We start from the raw sequence: 18,058 nt of genomic DNA, 5'->3' as shown, positions 1-18,058 counted from the left end.
TGAAGGGAGCAAGTATATTTCTTTCTCACATCAACAAAGTATTGTTAATTTTTTGTTAGCTGAGATGTAAAATTGGTGTCTAACATAGAATGTAGATTTCAAACCAGGAGGCACAATCACACCGTCCCTGTAGCAGTCCATTGGGATAGATTGTGGGTCCTCAGTGGGATTTGTTCCCATAAGTTTTTTGGGTTTTTTTGGTTTTTGGTTTTTGTTGTTGTTTTTTTTTTTTTTTGGCTTTGTACTTCTAACATCAAATCTCACTTCAACATTAGAATAATGGTAGGACTTTGGAACCAACTGGTCCAACCACTCCACTTATTTTTGTAATTTTACTTTCTAATTTTTTAATTCAAAAAGTGGCATGTATTTGTATTAATAATTCAAAAAGTAGTATGCATTTGTATTAATAAACTAGAGGCCCGGTGCATGAAATTTGTGCACAGAGGGTGTGTGTGTCCCTCAGCCCAGCCTGCACCCTCTCCAATCTGGGACCCCTCGAGGGATGTCCGACTGCCCATTTAGGCCCGATCCAACTAGACTAATCCAGGACTGCTGGCTCCCAAACCCCTCACCTACCAGCCTGCCTGTTTGCCTCTAACTGCTTCTGCCTGCCAGCCTGATCACCCCCTAACCACTCCCCTGCCAGCCTGATCGATGCCTAACTGCTCCCCTGCCAGCTCAATTGCCCCTAACTGCCCTCCCCTGCTGGAGTGGTCACCCCTAACTGCCCTCCCCTGCTGACCTGGTCACCCCTAACTGTCCTCCCCTGCAGGCCTAGTCACCCCCAACTGCACTCCCCTGCAGGCCTGGTCACTCCTAACTGCCCTCTCTTGCCAGCCTGGTTGCCCCTAACTGCCCTCCCCTGCCAGCCTGGTTGTCACCAACTGCCCTCCCTACAGGCCTGGTCCACCCAACTGCCCTCCCCTGCTGACCTGAACGCCCACAACTGCCCTCCCCTGCCGGCCATCTTGTGGTGGCCATCTTGTATCCGCATGAGGGCAGCCATCTTTGACCACATGGGGGTGGTCATCTTGTGTGTTAGAGTGATGGTCAATTTGCATATTATTCTTTTATTAGATAGGATTATAAAGAAGGGCACAGAATAAAAAGTGAAAGTTGCAGAGAAAAAGACACCATAAACCCAATGAAAAGACAGCCCATAGACACAGAATTACTATCTAGAATATATAATTATTGATATTAAATCAATAATAAAAATATAATTTAAAAAGTTAATAATAAATATAAGCATTTTACAGAAAGACCAATAAAGTTTTTTTGTGTATTTTTTGTTGTTGTTATTGTTAATCCTCACCCAAGGATATTTTTTCTATTGATTTTTAGAGAGAGTGGAAGGGAGGACAGGAGGGGGAGAGAGAGAAAAAAACATCAATGTGAGAGAAATACATTTCACATTGATTAGTTGCCTCCTACACAAGACCCACACCAGACAGGGGAAATCAAACCTGTAACTCAGGTATGTGTCCTTGACCTGTAATTGAATCTGCAACTTTTCAGTGTTGCAGGCTGACACTCCAACCACTGAACAACACCGGCCAGGGCAGAAAGACCAATACATTTTTAAACGCTAAGCTTCACTAATAATCAGGGAAATGCAAATTAAAATCATGACATATTACTTAATGTTAAGTGCTGAATTTCAGTCTGCAGGTGAGAATATAAACTGCAATCACCACTTTGGAGGACAATTTGATAATTTCTAGTGAAGTTGAAGATTCACACACCCAAGACCCAGAAAATCAATTTTTACATATTTGAGAAACTCTTGCCCATAAGTAACTAGCATTGTTCATAATAGCAAATAAATAAAAAAGAGAAGAAAATGGCTTACATATTTATTCAGATCATGGATAAACTGTGTGTTATATACTGTGATACCATGAGAACATAAAAGTTATAAAAATTAATTGGGGTATATTCATCAATTGCATAAATTTAAAAATGCTATTTTTTAAAATAAAGTACCAAGTGACAAAAGAATATATGCAGTTTGGTACCATTTTAATAAAGATTGACATTCAAAAGAATACTATGAATTGTATGACTGCAAACACACAATAGAGGCATAAAATGGTTACAGATATAATAAACCCATTCTCTATTTTTTTAAATATATTTTTATTGATTTCAGAGAGAAAGGGAGAGGGAGAGATAGAAATATCAATCATGAGAGAGAATCACAGATCGGCTGCCTCCTGCACACCTCCCAATGGGGATCGAGCCTGCAACCAGGGCATGTGCCCTTGACCAGAATCGAACCCAGGACCCTTCAGTCCGCAGGCCAACACTCTGTCCACTGAGCCAAACCAGCTAGGGCAATAAACCCATTCTTAAAAATCACAATTCCTGCAGGGATTAAAGATGAGGTTCAGAGAAACTTCACCTGTTATGTAATTTCGTTTTTAATTAAAAAATTGGAAACAAGGCAAAATTAAGATTCGACAAAGCTCAGAGACAGATAATAGCTGCTGTATTATTATTATCACGTTTGTGTTTGCTTAAAATATTTTAAAGTTTTAAAGAGAAAAGCTTTTTCTCTCCCATGATTTTCTTCAGACTTTCTTTTTTTCTATTCTCTTTCTTCTTTCTTTCTCTCTCTCTCTCTCTCTCTCTCTTCTCCTTCTTTCCTTCCTGCAACATGTATGATACCACAGTTTGCTGGGTTCTTAAAAAACGTAATCATATGTCATGAACATTCTTCCAGTTAATGTGGCCTTCTTTTTAATGGTTCCATAGTATTCCATTTATGAGCATGTCATAATTTATTAAACTATTCCTCTAGGTCCTGGATAAACTTTTAGATTGTTTCCAACATTTTGCTATTAGAAAAAACTGCTGTAGCAAACCGAACTTTGTATGCTTATGAAAAGCATGGACTTCCTGGTTATAGACAATGAATATTTTAATTTTTATAAGATTCTGCCAAATTGTTCTGTACTGAAACTGTGTTAGTTTAATCCTCATCAACAGTAAATGAGATTGCCCATCTCGCCACACCCTTACCAAAAAGGAATATTAGGAATACTTAACATTTGAACATATGAGAAATAAAAATGATTTTAAAGATAAAAAAGTAAAACTCAGCCCAACCGGTGTGGCTCAGTGGTTGAGTGTCTGCCTGTGAACCAGGAGGTCACAGTTCGATTCCCGGTCAGGGCACATGCCCAGGTTGCAGGCTCAGTTCCCGGTGCGGGGAGCGGGGGAGGGCTGTGTAGGAGGCAGCCGCTCAATGATTCTCTCTCATCATTGATGTTTCTATCTCTCTCTCCCTCTCCCTTCCTCTCTGAATCAATAAAAATATATATTAAAAAAATTTTTTAAAGTAAAGCTCAGCCCTGGCCTGGGTGGCTCAGTTGGTTGGAGCATCATCTTCCAGTATAACAAGTGGTTTCGAGTTCAATTCTCAGTCAGGGTACATATCTAGGTTTCTGGTTCTACCCCGGGTCGGGGTTCATACAGGAGGCAATTGAACAATGTTTTTCACTCTCTCTCTCTCCCCTCTTCCTCTCTCTCTAAAAATGTCAATAAAATAAAAAAAAAAAAGTAAAGCTCAGAGAGGTGACCCAATTTACCCCAAAACTGTCTGCTAGTAGAAAGCCACTCTAGGATCTGAGGACTCCTTGGGTTGGCTGTCTTTTCATTAGTTAGTCTTGATGCTTCATTCTAGAGACCCCAGAGAGTATATGTATTATCTGAGAAGAGAGGAAGAGCTTGATACTTTTAATGTGGGAGGTAAGTGAACCTGGGGCTTTTGAGGCTCACACCCTCAGACAGCAGTTTTGAAGGATGAGGAGGTGGGCAGCTGGAGTTATGATTGGTCAGTGGGGCTGGAGCATATGGCATCTGCTACAGAGAGCCAACCATCATGTGGATTTTTATCTTAAACATAAATGTTGATCTTGAATGCTTGGGTAAAACACACTTTCTATGCTGCACGGGCCCAGATATGTCACTGCATTCTTTCGTTTTAGTTCTAAAATACAAGAAGAATGATGAGGATGAATCACTTAAAGATAAATTGTCAAAACTAAATATTCACTCAATTAGCAAGAAATCAAAGAGAGTGACAAATTATCTCAAGATTCTGACCAGAGGAGAATCACAGGTAATTTTTCTTCTTGGGCCACATACATTTTCCTGGGAACATGAACGCTGGAATTTCTGTGAGGTTTTGTCTTGTTGGTACACAGCTGTTTCTGGAACACTGAGAATCAAGGTAATTGCCCAAGGTTGTTATGCTGTTCCTCTTTCTCTCCTTCTCTCTCTCTCTCTCTCTCTCTCTCTCTCTCTCTCTCTCTCTCTGGAGTGAGGGTGGGTTTGACACTATCCTACTGTGGTACTTCCACTCAGAAGCAGGCAGAGCAGAGATAAGGACATAAGGACAGAGCTCAACCAGGGCTGCCTAGGAGTCCTGACCCTCGCCATCACCCAGCACATAATCTCACCCAAGGCAATGCCCTCCTTTCATCCCTGTCTTGTTTCTGCTTTTTAAAATCTCTCTTGCCTCTAGGGCTCCCTTGATATTCATTTTATCTTCATTTCACCTGGAGTAAACACTGTTCAGGTGCACACGTTAGTGCCATTTTTTCCCCGGCGACTTATCTCCTTCTTCTTTCCCTCCCCACTCCTAGATGCACATTCTATTACTAGGTTATTGTTTTGTGTCAGTTGTTTAGCCCGACTTGTACCTTGTTCACCTCGACCCCTAATACATAATAGATGAAGTAGCAAAGGCTCTCAAACATTGATGTGCACAGAATGAGCTGGGGAGCTTGCTCCAAGATTCCAGGGCTCCACCTGGTTCAAGGGTACAACCTAGAAGACTGTGTTTTTACAGAGACTCCAAGTGTTTTGAAGGGAAATAACCCTGAAGTATGTGATCCATGGGACACATTTCAAGATTCACAAGATAGTAATAAGTTCATGGCCTGGAGGTGGTCATACAGTGAGTGGGCTTCTAACAAAAAGTGGGCAGGAATGTTCTTTAGATACTATATAGTACTTTTTATTTTCCTTCTCATTTGCATGATTTCATCTCTTATTATGTTAACCTCTCTAACTAAAGGTTTTAATTTTAATTAGAGGCAAGCGGATGGTGGCTCAGCATTGGTGTTAGGCGGCTCGTCTTATCTGACCCGCTCGCTAGCTGCTGTGTTCTTCTTTTCCAATTTTTCATGGTCCCAGTAGCTCTCTGACCACTGAGCTAGACGTGGTCTCTTCCTCCTCTGACCGCTTGACAAACTCACTGAGTGGATCCCGGTTGCGACCCTGTTCATATCGCAGGAGGTAGCACAGGGCAGGAATTAAGAGCAAAATCTTTGAAATCATCCATACCTGGGTTTGAACCTTACCTCTGTCATTTAATATTTGTCTTTGGGCAAATAACTGAAATTCAATGTAACCATCTGTAAATTGGGGAATTATACTAGGACCTAACACATGGAGTGGTTGTGAGGATTAAGTGAAATGATGCATAGAAAAAAGTACCTAACGTAGTGGGGAAGCCCTCAATAAATACTGGCATCATCATCATCACTACCAACATCATCGTTATTTTATATCATTACCTTGTATTGTTATTTACCTTTTTCAGTGCTCAGACTTCTCACTTGCCACATGGTTATAAAGTCCTATATGCATGGTGTATTAATCAGGTCTTTTACTTTCTGCATTTTTTTGATGCTTTGACATCTTTAAGAAGCTTGCTGGCTGAGGAGCGAGCCCAGCCCAGGACTAGCCTGTTTTTAGAGATGGCCAAGGGCTCAGTGGGGATCACTTCTTTCATTCGCAAACCAACCAATCCAGAATCCATAGCCCCCACCACCTCGCTGTCTCATTCACATACTAATTCCTCTGCCCTCGATACCAAAGCCAGGTACCAAGCAATCAGAGACAACCTGGATAGCCTCAAGCCCAGGACAATTATTCAAACTGTTTACTCTGCCCAGTGTGTCTGTAGGGTTTTCCCACAAAAACTCCAATAAAGACTCTGGCTGAGACTCTCTCTTTGCTTCTTCCTGCCACCTAACCAAGCCTAGTGACCCTGCATGGCTGGGGTGACCCCTTCTCGAGGACTTGTGAGTAAATGCACTTTGTCTGAGCCTTGTTTTTATTCCTCCTCCAGCTGCGATGACTTTCCCATACCGTATCCAATATGGACTTCCTGGGAGCACATGGCTCATTTATCCTTCTGCTTACATCTTTATATTCTTCTAGGGACTCACTGGGTCCATTGCGTACAGGAGGTAACTCCAGGCCCCTCCTCTCAATGTAGAGCTATAATATGGGATGTTTGGGACATTTATGGTGTGTGGTCACCGATCAGGGAAAGAAAAATCAAGACATTGCCACCCTGGCCAGTTTGGCTCGGTGAATAGAGTGTCAGCTCATGGAATGAAGGGTCCCGGGTTTGATTCCAGTCAAGGGCACATACCATGGTTGCAAGCTTGATCCCCGGCCCCTGATCAGGGCATGTGTGGGAGGCAACCAACTGATGTTTCTCTCTCATATTGATCTCTCTCTCTCTCTCTCTCTCTCTGTCTCTCTCTCTTCCTTCCACTCTCTCTTAAAAAAATAAATGAAAAAATATCCTTGGGTGAATATTTTAAAAAATACATTGCCACTAAAAACAACAGCCATAAAATTGAACTGAGAATTCATGTGAGAAGAGATGGTAGCCTCCACAGGCGTGTGGGGGAAAATATGTGCAAGCAACCCTCCCCTTCCCTTTGACATGCTGCTTCTGACTTAAGACAATTCCACTGAGGAACAATTGGCCCGTCTTCATTCTGGGCAGGATTCTGTAGAAGCTGTTATATTCCTTAACATATTTATCATCAGCTTCTGATAGTTTTCAATCGTGAGCTAAACGTGCTTTGTCGTGAAAGTGGCCTGAAGGGATATTAATTAGATTTTCCCCTTAATCTTTTGAGAGGATGTCCTGTCAGCAATGAAGCATTTTACTGTTAATCAGAAAATCAGCTGCATGGGCTGGACTGGGGAAGAGATAAATCTCAAATCATCCCATTTTGCACTTGTCAGCAGCTCAGGGGAAATATTTGGCGGAGTTAGGATATAAAACTATTACCCAAGAGGAAGATTCTATTCAATTCATCACACATGTATTGAACTCTTAGGTGCCAGGCTCTGTATGAGAGACTGTGAATACAAAGAGGTTCTGATCTCAGACCACTTAGCTTTGAATCCGGGTCCTACTGATTAACATTGCAAGCTTCTTTAACTCCCTGTGTTAGTTAGCGTAAAGGCCACGCTTCTGTCAACAAGAGATTCCAAAACATAAGCTTCAGTCAGCCCGTCATTTATGTCTCCCTCTTGTAACAGTCCTGAGTGTCGGTCCAGATGGGTCTTCTGCCTGAGATGCTTCAGAACCCAGTTCTCCCCAATTGTGTGCATTGCTGTCTCCTAAACATATTGTCTTCATCTTCCTGGTTGAAGCTGGGACACAGCCACGTCTTCATTCAAGCCCCAAGGACGGTGTTCTAAGGTCAAGATTCAGAAATGAAACACATCACTTTCGCTCACGTCCTATTTACAAAAACCCAGTTCCAAGGACAGAGCAAGGGAATCTGGGAAGGGTAGTCACTGGCAGGGCAGCCAGGTATCTACCTTAAACTAGAGGTGCCGATTCCATCAGTAAGTGGATGACAGGGAAGATGTTAATCATCTCTGCCATTCCTTCTGAAACCTGTTTTTTCCCCAAAATGGGAATAATCACGGCACCTACCCATAGAGTTGTACAGTACAAGAATTAAAATGAGCAAATGGATGACAGGGTCTAGCACAGTGTATGGAACATAGTGTTTAATAAATGTTAGCTGTTATTATTATTAAGACAAAATACCAGCAATGCATCATTGGAGAGAATAGCTTAAATAATTGACTGGTTTTGTGAGAGCACATATGAGGGAGTGATTCATTTTCTACAGTGGAGAGCATGGAAATGATAGGGAACATTCATAGAAGGGTGACAACTGAGCAAGTCCTTAAAAAAAGAAAGAGAATTTTTCTAGCAGAAAAGAGACAGTAGCATATTCCAGCAAAATAAAGCAACCTGTTTTGACTACGGAAAAGGAGAAATGGGCCATATTTCTCATAGTGTGGTCCTTGAGCCTCTTATTTTATAAACCATCTGGGTACCAGCCAAGATATACTGAACAAAATAGCTGGGGATGAGTTTTTTAAAACTGCATTTTAAAACAATCTACCACAGCCTATAGTTATATGCATTAAATTGGGTTAGAGCGTAGAAATCCTAAGGCAAAGAGTTAAATTTTGTGTGGATTACAAAGAACTATGCTGCCCATTTAAGCAAAAGTCTTTTTAGATGAGCATTATTAAGGCGGTTAAAAATGAAAATGTCATCATTTTCTATGTATTCAGTTCTAAGGTCAATAATTTTAAATGAACAAATGTATGAACCGAAGACAGCTATGGTTGTTAGCCAGTGCCACACTGAAGAATACACACCACAGATTTGAAACATTTACTGTTCACACAGATTTGCCAACACAAGGCTGGTTCTAGCCATTTGATTGCCAAGAAACTCTTCTCATCATTAAGAGCAATAATAAGTATGCATTCCTAGAAACTGTTACAAGTATATAAAAAGCATATTTTTTCTGAATGCTTAACATAGAAGATAATAAAAAATAACTGAATACATGTGACCAGTGCCTTACCTGCTGAGTTTTCTTAAGAGAGGACTAGTTTTGCTAAGATTATATATCATCTTTCAAATCTGAGTTGATAAAAAATTATCACATTTCTTTAGCCAAGAACCTAAGAATATTTTCTAAATGACCACCATGAAATACATTGGAAGGCGTCATACATAACAGCAAAACAAGAAATTCCAGGCAGTAGATCAAATTTTTATTTTCCATTTTTTAATTCTCACTGTATTTTTATTATTTTATAAGCTCACAAATATAATTTAAGGGCACCTACATAATACATGTCATTAAGAGCAGCAGAGAAACAGTTGACCTCCTACCGCTGCTGTGACATAGGTGAAGCTGTGTGGAAACTGCACGGCAATGAAGCTGTGCCACGTGGCTTCGCTGCTCATCAGCTGAGCCGTGTGCCAGTCCGCAGAGAGCGCCGTGTTAAAGGCAGTGGGCAGCTTACCAGAGGTTTCCATCCCAGCCGGGAGTTTCCGGTAATGTGCTGGCCAATACGGCGTGTGATATTTTTCTTTAAACACCAGATTCATTTCAGATATAAAAATAAATAATCTCATCTATATTTTAGGTGAAAGACAACACCTTTAATAGAGAAGAAAAGCTATTTAGATCTTTAGAAAAGACTGTGAGGCACTGTGTGAAGAACATTTCATTCTGTCTACAACACATACAGGTAAGGAAGACATGACTCTTCCATGATTCTACCAGCAGGTACTGATGTCCATGGTAATTCTGAAGAGTAAATCGACTGTGCATTCATTATATGATGACATCTACTATATCCAATGTGGGGCGCAGCAAACTGCTGGTGAAGGAAGCCAGTATAAAGGCTGTGGTTTTGTTCTTTGTTCCCTTACCTGCTCAGTCTTTTCCCCCATCCATCTCGCCAGATTGTGGGACGTTTGCTCATGTGATGGCCACATGGTGCGAGTCAGCAACTGGCTTTCTTTACACTGGAAATGAGCTCACTAATTCAAAATTTCGGACAAGGCACAAATGTTCTTCGTTTATGTTGTTAGATTAAATAAACTCCTGACTGGCCTTTCTACTGAATATAACTAGACTGTACTCCAGTTGGTTTAAGTCTGATTTTCAAGAAGGGCACGCAAACCTTGGAGGGGACTAGAAACACATATTTGCAAATTTAAGAGTAGAAGTGAGAGAAAATCAAAGAGGCACATAAAATGAAATTAGAAGTTTTAAAGCAAAAAGTGCATAACAGAAAGGCTATTTCAAAACCCCACAAAACTCACAGGTGGGTCTCACATTTAGCGGTTGCTACCTAGCAGCTGACCCTCCAAAAAGGCATGTGATCACACAATCCTAAAACAAACTGAGTGCCTGCTATATTTTACATCCAGGGTTTCACAATGCACCCTTTACAGCTCTGAAAGGAATTCAACCTTCGGTAGGTAGTCATACATAAGAGAAAATCAATATGAGTGAAAATAAATTCTAACAAAATAATTCAAATTAAAATATGCAAATACTCCTACATAACCATAGTAAAAGACAAAAATATCCCCACAAATTTCCAGTCCCCTATGAGGTTTTGGTGCCTTTGTTGAAGAATCAGACTTAAACAAACCAATTGGAGTACAGGATAACTATATTCAGCAGGAAGACCAGGCCGGAGTTTGTTCTGATGGATCTCATAAAGAAGACAGTGTCCTTAACAACATCCTGACCAGGGTCATGACGATGAAACACAGAGAGTTAGTAGAATTACATGTATATCAGTTCAATGGTCCCCTTCCCATTTTCCAGTTTTTAGAGGCAAATGAACACTTAGATAAGTTATCACAACAGAGGATTGTCAGGCACAATGATTTGGTGACAAGGTGCTATGTTATGTAAGCAGCCAGCCACATTCTTTCCTTATTTATTGACTGATGCAAAGCCTGATTTTACAATTAGGTTTGCTCATCTTTTCCTAAAGCGCTGCCATTTGGGAAAATGAAAACCAAAACTTAGTTGTAAAAGGGCAGTGGGAACCCTGCCCTTGATGTAAATTTCAAGGAGCAAATGCCTCTTGGGAATAGAGGAAAGTCTTCTATTTCCACTAATTGATTGAACAGAAATGAGAACATCTTCGCTTAAAGAGAGCATTAAGTTCACTAAGGAAAATGGAAGACATACATAAAAGAGGAGTGATTTTTAAAATAAGGGATCTATAATAATTGAATGCTGAAGAATCGCCAGTGATTCTTGCTAGGACTCTTGCCCTAGCCAGTTTGGCTCAGTGGATAGAGCATCGGCCCACAGACCAAAAGGTCCTGAATTTGATTCTAGTCAAGGGCATGTATCTTGGTTGCAGGTTCCATCACCATCCCTGGTTGGGGATTGTGCAGGAGGCAACCATTCAATGTGTCTCTGTCTCTTCACCCTCCCCTTCCACAATCTTTAAAAATCAATGGAAAAATTTCCTGGGGTGAGAATTAACATAAACAATAACAACAAATAGATGGACTCTTAATAAAAGAGGCTATTATCAAGAGCAGTAGGAGAAAGTAAAATGGGAGGAAGTAAGGAAATAGTTTGCCACAGGTAACCTCATTGTACAGAGTGTTCATGATGAATTCTTTTTCTTTTTTTTTCTTCTTACCTCTCGGTGGGAATGGAGGGTGATGCTGATGAAGTGCCCATTTGGGATGAGTGTCATTGTACTAACTTTGGAACTTTGCCCTCTGTGTAACTTTGCTCTGGGTTCCAGGATGCCATGCACTTTGCCCTGCAGAGTGTGCTGGAGCTCCAGGAGATTTCAAAAGATGAGGAAGAGGGGAGCCATCCAGAGGCCCCAAGGAATGCCCCATATCCCTGTGATGACTTTGTAAGTTATTTATCTTCATAGGTAAATGCAAATTTAATAGTACGGTTAACAGAAAAGCTGATTTTCACTTATTTTTTCTGGTTAGAAATAAAACATGCACTAAAGCAAATACTAATGTCAAAATTAGTAGATTTTAAACAGGAGATTTTTTTATCATTAAATATTTTAAAGTAGATTAGTGTAGATTTCACTATAACCAAAACTTAAAAGGGTCCCAGACTGTGTTTCTAGGGATAGTAAGTGTCTGAACAACTAAAATCAACATTTAGTTTACGTGTGCATGTGATACAGAAAGGATTTATGAAGTTAGAAAGCTGCGATTTTCTAAGAGTCCTTACGCAGGTGGGCGTGAAGACAATCTCTGAAAATGTGACTTTTATTAACCTATGTAGGCTCAAAAGTAAAGCCTTCCTATTGAGAATAGGCTTTTACATAAAAATCATATATTATGTCTCCTGTTTTGTGGTAAATATTTGTTTTCTAAGAGTTCAGTAAAATATACAGAATCATAAAACAGAGTTTGGTAATCATAAAGAGATACTTGAGCCATAAAATATTTGGGTGGTAAACTAGTCTGAATAATACTAATTTTAACTTAGCATCTTGTGTTCCATAGATATTGTTATTTCATAACAGTATTTCAAGTATTACATATAAAATACAATAGCCTCCGTCATCATCTTGAAGGTCCGTGAAGGTGGCATTATTGTGTTGGCATTACTGGCATTTGGGGTCAGACAAATCTTCATTGAGTGGCTCTTGTGTTGGAGGGTGTTTAGCATTCTTGGTGTACCAGGTTCTAAATCTCCATAATGTCCCTCCTTCTCAAGTCATGACATCCAATGAGCAGCCCCACATATTTCTGAGTCCTGGGAAGTGATACTGCCTCCACAACAGTAGAAAAACACCGAGAAGCACCTTATGACATGTTAAATGGAAAGAGTATGGCTAGTTCTTATACATTATCTAAGCTTAATTATAGAGAGCATATTTTAGAAAAGTCCAAGGGTTTGCTCTTTAGTTTAATTCCAATTCATTAACTAAGTCAATAAATATTTATTGAGTACCATGTAAAAACATGGTATATAGCTTCTTCCTCATTAAGAATGCTCCAGAGACCTCCACGCTCCCATCACCGCGCTCTGCTCCACTCAGGTCCCCACATGACTCCGTGCCCACCACAGTCTCCATTCAGCACCTGGTAGGGAGATGGTGCTTAGTGGAGAGCAAAGGCTCCCAGGAGTACAGGAAGGAATTAGGATGGGAATGACGCTACAGAAAATGGGCGCCATGGCCACGCCAGACTGTGTCATCACTTCCGATGGCAAAAACCTCACCAAAAACCGAGAGCACAGTGAAGACCACGCAGTTCTCATGCAACCCGGGAGAGAAGTTTGAAGAGGCTGATGGGAGAAAAGCTCGGACCGTCTGCAACTTCGTCAACAGCGCTCTGGTCCAGCACCAGGAGTGGGCCGGGAGGCGAAGGAGAGCACCATCACAGGAGGTGGGAAGGTGGGAAGTTAGTGGTGGAATGTATTATGAACAATGTCAACTATACTCGATCTATGAGAAAGTGAGAAAAAAATGCCATCATCCTTCTGGATGGGAATTAGCCATGAGGATAAACAAGCTCAGTTCAATGAGCAAATCTCTTCATGCTTTTTTCCCCATTACTGTGTTCAGTTATCACAAATACTTTACATGCAACTATTTCTGAGTTGGTTTGATTAGGATCAACTCTTCCATTAGTAAATAAATGTGATTATGTCATATATATATTTGTATAAGGGGCTCTGCCCTCACAGCCCTGGCTTCATCTGGAAGATCATCCGGAAGGACATCCAGAAGGTCATCCGGCTATCTGGTCTAATTAGCATATTATTCTTTTATTATATACTAGAGGCCTGATGCACAAAGATTTGTGCAAGAACGGGCCTTCCTTCCCCTGGCTGCTGGCACCACCCTCGCTCCAGCCGGAGCTGCCTTTTCGCTCCGGCCTGGAGCCACCTTTCCACCTTCCCATGCTGCCCAGAGGCCCAGAGCGGCTGGGGCGGTGCAGAATGCCTGCATCGTTGCCATGGAGACAATGCAAGCATCCTGTCCTGCTCCCAGGCCCTCAGTGCCTGTGTATGCAAATTAACCTTCCATCTTTGTTGGGTTAATTTGCATACTCACTCCTGATTGGTGAGTGTTGTGAAAGTACAGTCAATTTGCATCTTACTCTTTTATTAGTGTAGATATATATATATACTCCAGAATTCAACAGGAAGATGAGACAAGGTATTCCTACCTTGCATAACACCACAAGATGATAAATTAGGATAAATTAAAATAATTATCAGAAAACTCAACATAAAAGTAACTTTTTATTGGTAACATATATTTGAACTCTGTTTAAAAATCAAACATCTATCTGAAAGCACAGAAGTTGTTTTTAGCTAAACATGAGAGATACTTATCTACACATTTTTATTGGACAAAATCTTAAAATAAAATCTGATTCTTATTTGTTCTGACTACAATTCCCATGCACAGTGAATTGGCTCATGTCTATGTCACACGACATATATATTGTAATTATAGTGCAGTATTGTAAGTAGACTACCTATAGAGTCCATTCATGTCACAGACACAGCAATTTATTCCAGAACAGGAAACAGATTATTTGCTTAGCCAAAGGACTCATTTAACAGTCTGCAGTGCATATGGATTATTTTATAAATTAGACATCAAATTTAATCTGGGTTGGCTATTGCTAGTGCCAATAAAGATTGGTTTCTCCTCTCTCCTAGATTTCCCATGAGTTCAGACAAAGTTACCAGAGGCCATTTAAGTTAATTAATAGCAGCTGCTGCTCAGTCTGATTCCCTAGGACATATTTCGGGGTACAAAAGGAAACCTGCTTCCAAATTGCCATAACATAATCACATAACCCACACATGTATGCTAAAGGATGGTCAGTGAACCTAGGGTACAAGTGCCTTCAGAATAGAAGGGTAGGAAAGAAATGCAAAGAGAAGTGAAACATAGGGTGCTCAGTGTCTGGCATGGGGTTTGGCATTAATATGAAGTTCATTTTCAATGACTCAGACCTAAAAATGTAGCAATTTAGGACACAGAATCAGCATTGGTTTAATCCTTCCGTGTATTTAAAGAGGAAGCAATAGCTCTGTGGTCGTTTCTATCACGGGAGCAAAATACCTATAACAAGGGGGTACTGTCTGTATAGGGGATACAGTTCCACTACCAAAATTAGCTACCAGGGTTGCCAGGAAATCAGGGCAGATGTCACGTCTAAGATGGACTCTCTTTTATTGCCAGCAAAATGACAGGTGAATCATTTATGCAGACTGGGCAGTCACAGGCTGGAGGCCACCCCCACCCTCCACGTGTTGGTACGGGGATTAGAAAGAGAAGGAAGGGGAAAGCTTGGAAGGAGATGATCCCAATGCCGGGAAAATGATTAGATCCTTCTTTAACTTGGCTAGATACCTTGCTGTCTCCTGGTGCTCCTGCAGAGAGGAAGGAAGCCCATGATAGCAGCACTGGCTGCTCTGTGACCAAATTCTTTCCTCTCTCTGCAGGCAGCTCACTTACAGAAGCTTGTCCTGACTCCCCTGTCAGCCCTGCTGTCCCTGTTCCCAGGGCCTCAGAAACTCATCCAGAAACGCTATGACAAGCTGCTGGACTACAACAGCTACCTGCAGCGGGCACCGGGGGAGGAGTCAGATTTGGCCAAAAAGGAGTATGAGGCCCTCAATGCCCAGCTTGTAGAGGAGCTCCAGGTGTTCAACCAGGCCGCATGCAAGATTCTGTTGAACTGTCTGTGCAGTTTCATCACCCTCCTTCGGGACCTGATGCTGGTGAAACAGCAGCTGTATTCCACAGTGGTGCCGGTAAGCACAGCACCAGCACCTGGCCACCTTGGTCTGGGCGTCTATTGGAGACAATGTCCGTGCAAAACAGCCCTGTCCATAGCTTGCACCAGTGTGGTGCGTGTGATTGCATGCGAGTGTGCGTGAGTGTCTGTGTGGTTTTTCATAGGAAGCTACTGGGAAAAGAGAGTTTCCTAGTTTGGGTTTGCTATGACTTAGACACTTGCAGTTCATTTTGGAGATTCCTTTTCAAATGCCAACCCACGTTCAGCTATTGCAGGTGACACCAATGTCGCTCCACCTGACTGATGCTATGTTGTAGCTTCTCAATTCATATTTTGCCTTCCCTTCCCATGCAATAGTTTTTCAGTGTTAACCATGACTAAGATGAGGATCAAAAAGCAGCCAATCTCAGTGGAATGACAGAGGTAGGATAATTGTCAAACCAGTCTTCATTTTGCTGTGCTCCAAAAAAGAGAAGACTGGTGTGTGTGTGTGTGTGTGTGTGTGTGTGTGTGTGTGTGTGTATAAAAATATGTGTATATATCTCATTTTGCCTTCCATTATAATATGGTTTTATAATTATTTTCTGAAGAGGAAGAAAGATATTTGCATCTTAATATCAACTTTAGAAAATCAGCTTGGTTTCCTGGCCCTTAATTTCACATGTATTAGTTCTCATTCAGCTGGTTAGGTATTTAATGGACATTTGGAGGAAAATTAATTGTTCCTACTTTATTTTTTTATTGGGTGTCTAATTAACTTACCCTTTGAATTAAATTATATTGAATAATCAGCTGTTACACTTACATGGTTCAAAAGGCAAAACTATGTAAAATATATTAGCAGTTGCATACCTACTCCTGTCCCCTAACCAACCCATCTCCTGCTCCCACCCCATGATTATTAGTTTATCTTTATTCACTTAGGGCTCCTTTGAGTCATTAAGAGTACATTTGCATATGTATTGTTATTCCCTACACAAAACTAGCATGTCATAGCACCCTTCTGCAATTTGCTTTTTTTTTTAAATTATTGTTGAAAGTATTACATATATCTCCTTTTTCCCCCATTGACCTCTCCCCACCAGCTCCCGCCCCCCATGCAACTTGCTTTTTACATCCTGGGAGGCATCCATGTCCACACACAGAGAGCTGCCTTATTCCTTTTACAGGTTTATACTGGTCTACTGCATAGCTGTAAAATAGTATAGTACCAGCCCACTGTTTTGAGGGTAAAAACTTTAATGAGGTATCATTTACATACCATAAAGCCCATCAACATAAAATATACAATTTTTTTTTGTATATTCACAGGAGTTGTGCAACCATCACCACAGTCAATTTTAGAACATTGTCATCACACCCAAAAGAAGCTCTGAACCATTATTGGTGACTCCACCTTTCCCCCTAACTTCCCAGCCCTAGGTGACCACCAATCTCCTTTCTGTATCTACAGAAATGGACTTTTGATATAAGCAGAATTATACAATATGTGGTTTGTTTTTTGTGTTTTTTTTTCGTGACTGGCTCTCACACTCAGCATATTTTCAAGGTCCATCCATGTTTTAGTGTGTTTCTGTACTTAATTCTTTTTATTGCCCTCAAATACTCCATAGTATGGATAAGCCACATTTTATTTAACCATTTATCAGTTGAACATTTGGGTTATTTCCACTTTGGGGCTATTATGAGAAGTGCCACTAATAAATATTCAAGATCCTTCTGTCACTCTTCTCGCTGATATTTCAACATGGTCTTTTGATATAGTGGCATAGTGCAGATGGACTTCTTTCATGGTGATGGAAGTCTCCCAAGAATGAGTATCCCAAGAGGACCCAGCAGACATTGTGTGGTCTTTTTTAGCCAAATCTTGAAAGTCAGACAGAATCTTTTCCATTGTTCTATTCATTTCAACATTCTACTCATTGAGGTGATCATAAAGGCCCACCTAGTTTTGAGGGGAGGGGACATGGATTCCATCTCTTGGTGGGAAGCATGTCAAAAAATTTGCTGATTTGTTTTAAAACCGCGTAGCCTCTTTCCACCTCCCACTATCCCACCCAACACACTAAATGTGACTACTGCCATCAATTCCTGAGCCTTTCCCTCAAAACTTTATTGCTATTTTTCCTTCTGTTCTCCTTTTATTGGGCTTGAATCTTTTTAAAAAAATTATCCCTATCATTTTAATGGGATTTATGGAGATGGAAAATTAGGCCATTTTTATTTCTGATTCTAATGTTGACCTAATTTTTCACTGTGGAACTACCCTGTACTTTCTCAACTGTTCTTCACAGCTCTACTAAACTCAGTACCTAACCTGGTTAAGTAGTTGTCTTGGAACAATGTCATGTTATTTCTGCCTATAGGTACCATTGTTGGTTTCAAACATATCTGAAATGCAGAATAGAGTACTAGAAGAGGTTCAAAATCTGAATTTTATAAAGGACAACAGTGCCACATTTATTGAGAGAAAACTTAGTTTTGAAAAGAAGAAGCCTGTGCAAATTCTGGTGAGTTTGGTAACATTCATGCCAATGATGACTGTCACTTCTTTGCCTTGTTTAAACTATAATTTATATTATTTTCCATATCACTTATCTCATTCTAAAATCCTGTCATTTA

At 40.6% G+C, this 18,058-nt stretch overlaps 1 protein-coding gene and 1 pseudogene across 2 annotated transcripts in view; both read left to right on the top strand.

Moving 5' to 3' along the window:
- The window catches only part of ARHGEF38 (Rho guanine nucleotide exchange factor 38), a gene marked incomplete at its 3' end in the record, with an annotated part of 160,928 nt that overhangs the window by 130,526 nt on the left and 12,344 nt on the right, over window positions 1-18,058 (top strand). Inside the window, exons 7-11 of the mRNA XM_080663968.1 lie at window positions 3,996-4,129; window positions 9,295-9,399; window positions 11,440-11,556; window positions 15,141-15,452; window positions 17,803-17,946. Coding sequence (XP_080520094.1) covers window positions 3,996-4,129; window positions 9,295-9,399; window positions 11,440-11,556; window positions 15,141-15,452; window positions 17,803-17,946 — 812 coding nt within the window. The remainder of the gene's footprint in view (window positions 1-3,995; window positions 4,130-9,294; window positions 9,400-11,439; window positions 11,557-15,140; window positions 15,453-17,802; window positions 17,947-18,058) is intronic.
- Window positions 12,635-13,273, top strand: LOC308255673 (fatty acid-binding protein 5-like; annotated as a pseudogene). Its single transcript has one exon. The product of its transcript is annotated as a fatty acid-binding protein 5-like (transcript).

Source organism: Plecotus auritus (assembly GCF_963455305.1).
Source record: "Plecotus auritus genome assembly, chromosome: 1".
NCBI lineage: Eukaryota > Metazoa > Chordata > Mammalia > Chiroptera > Vespertilionidae > Plecotus > Plecotus auritus.
This window is presented reverse-complemented; position numbering and strand designations above follow the sequence as displayed.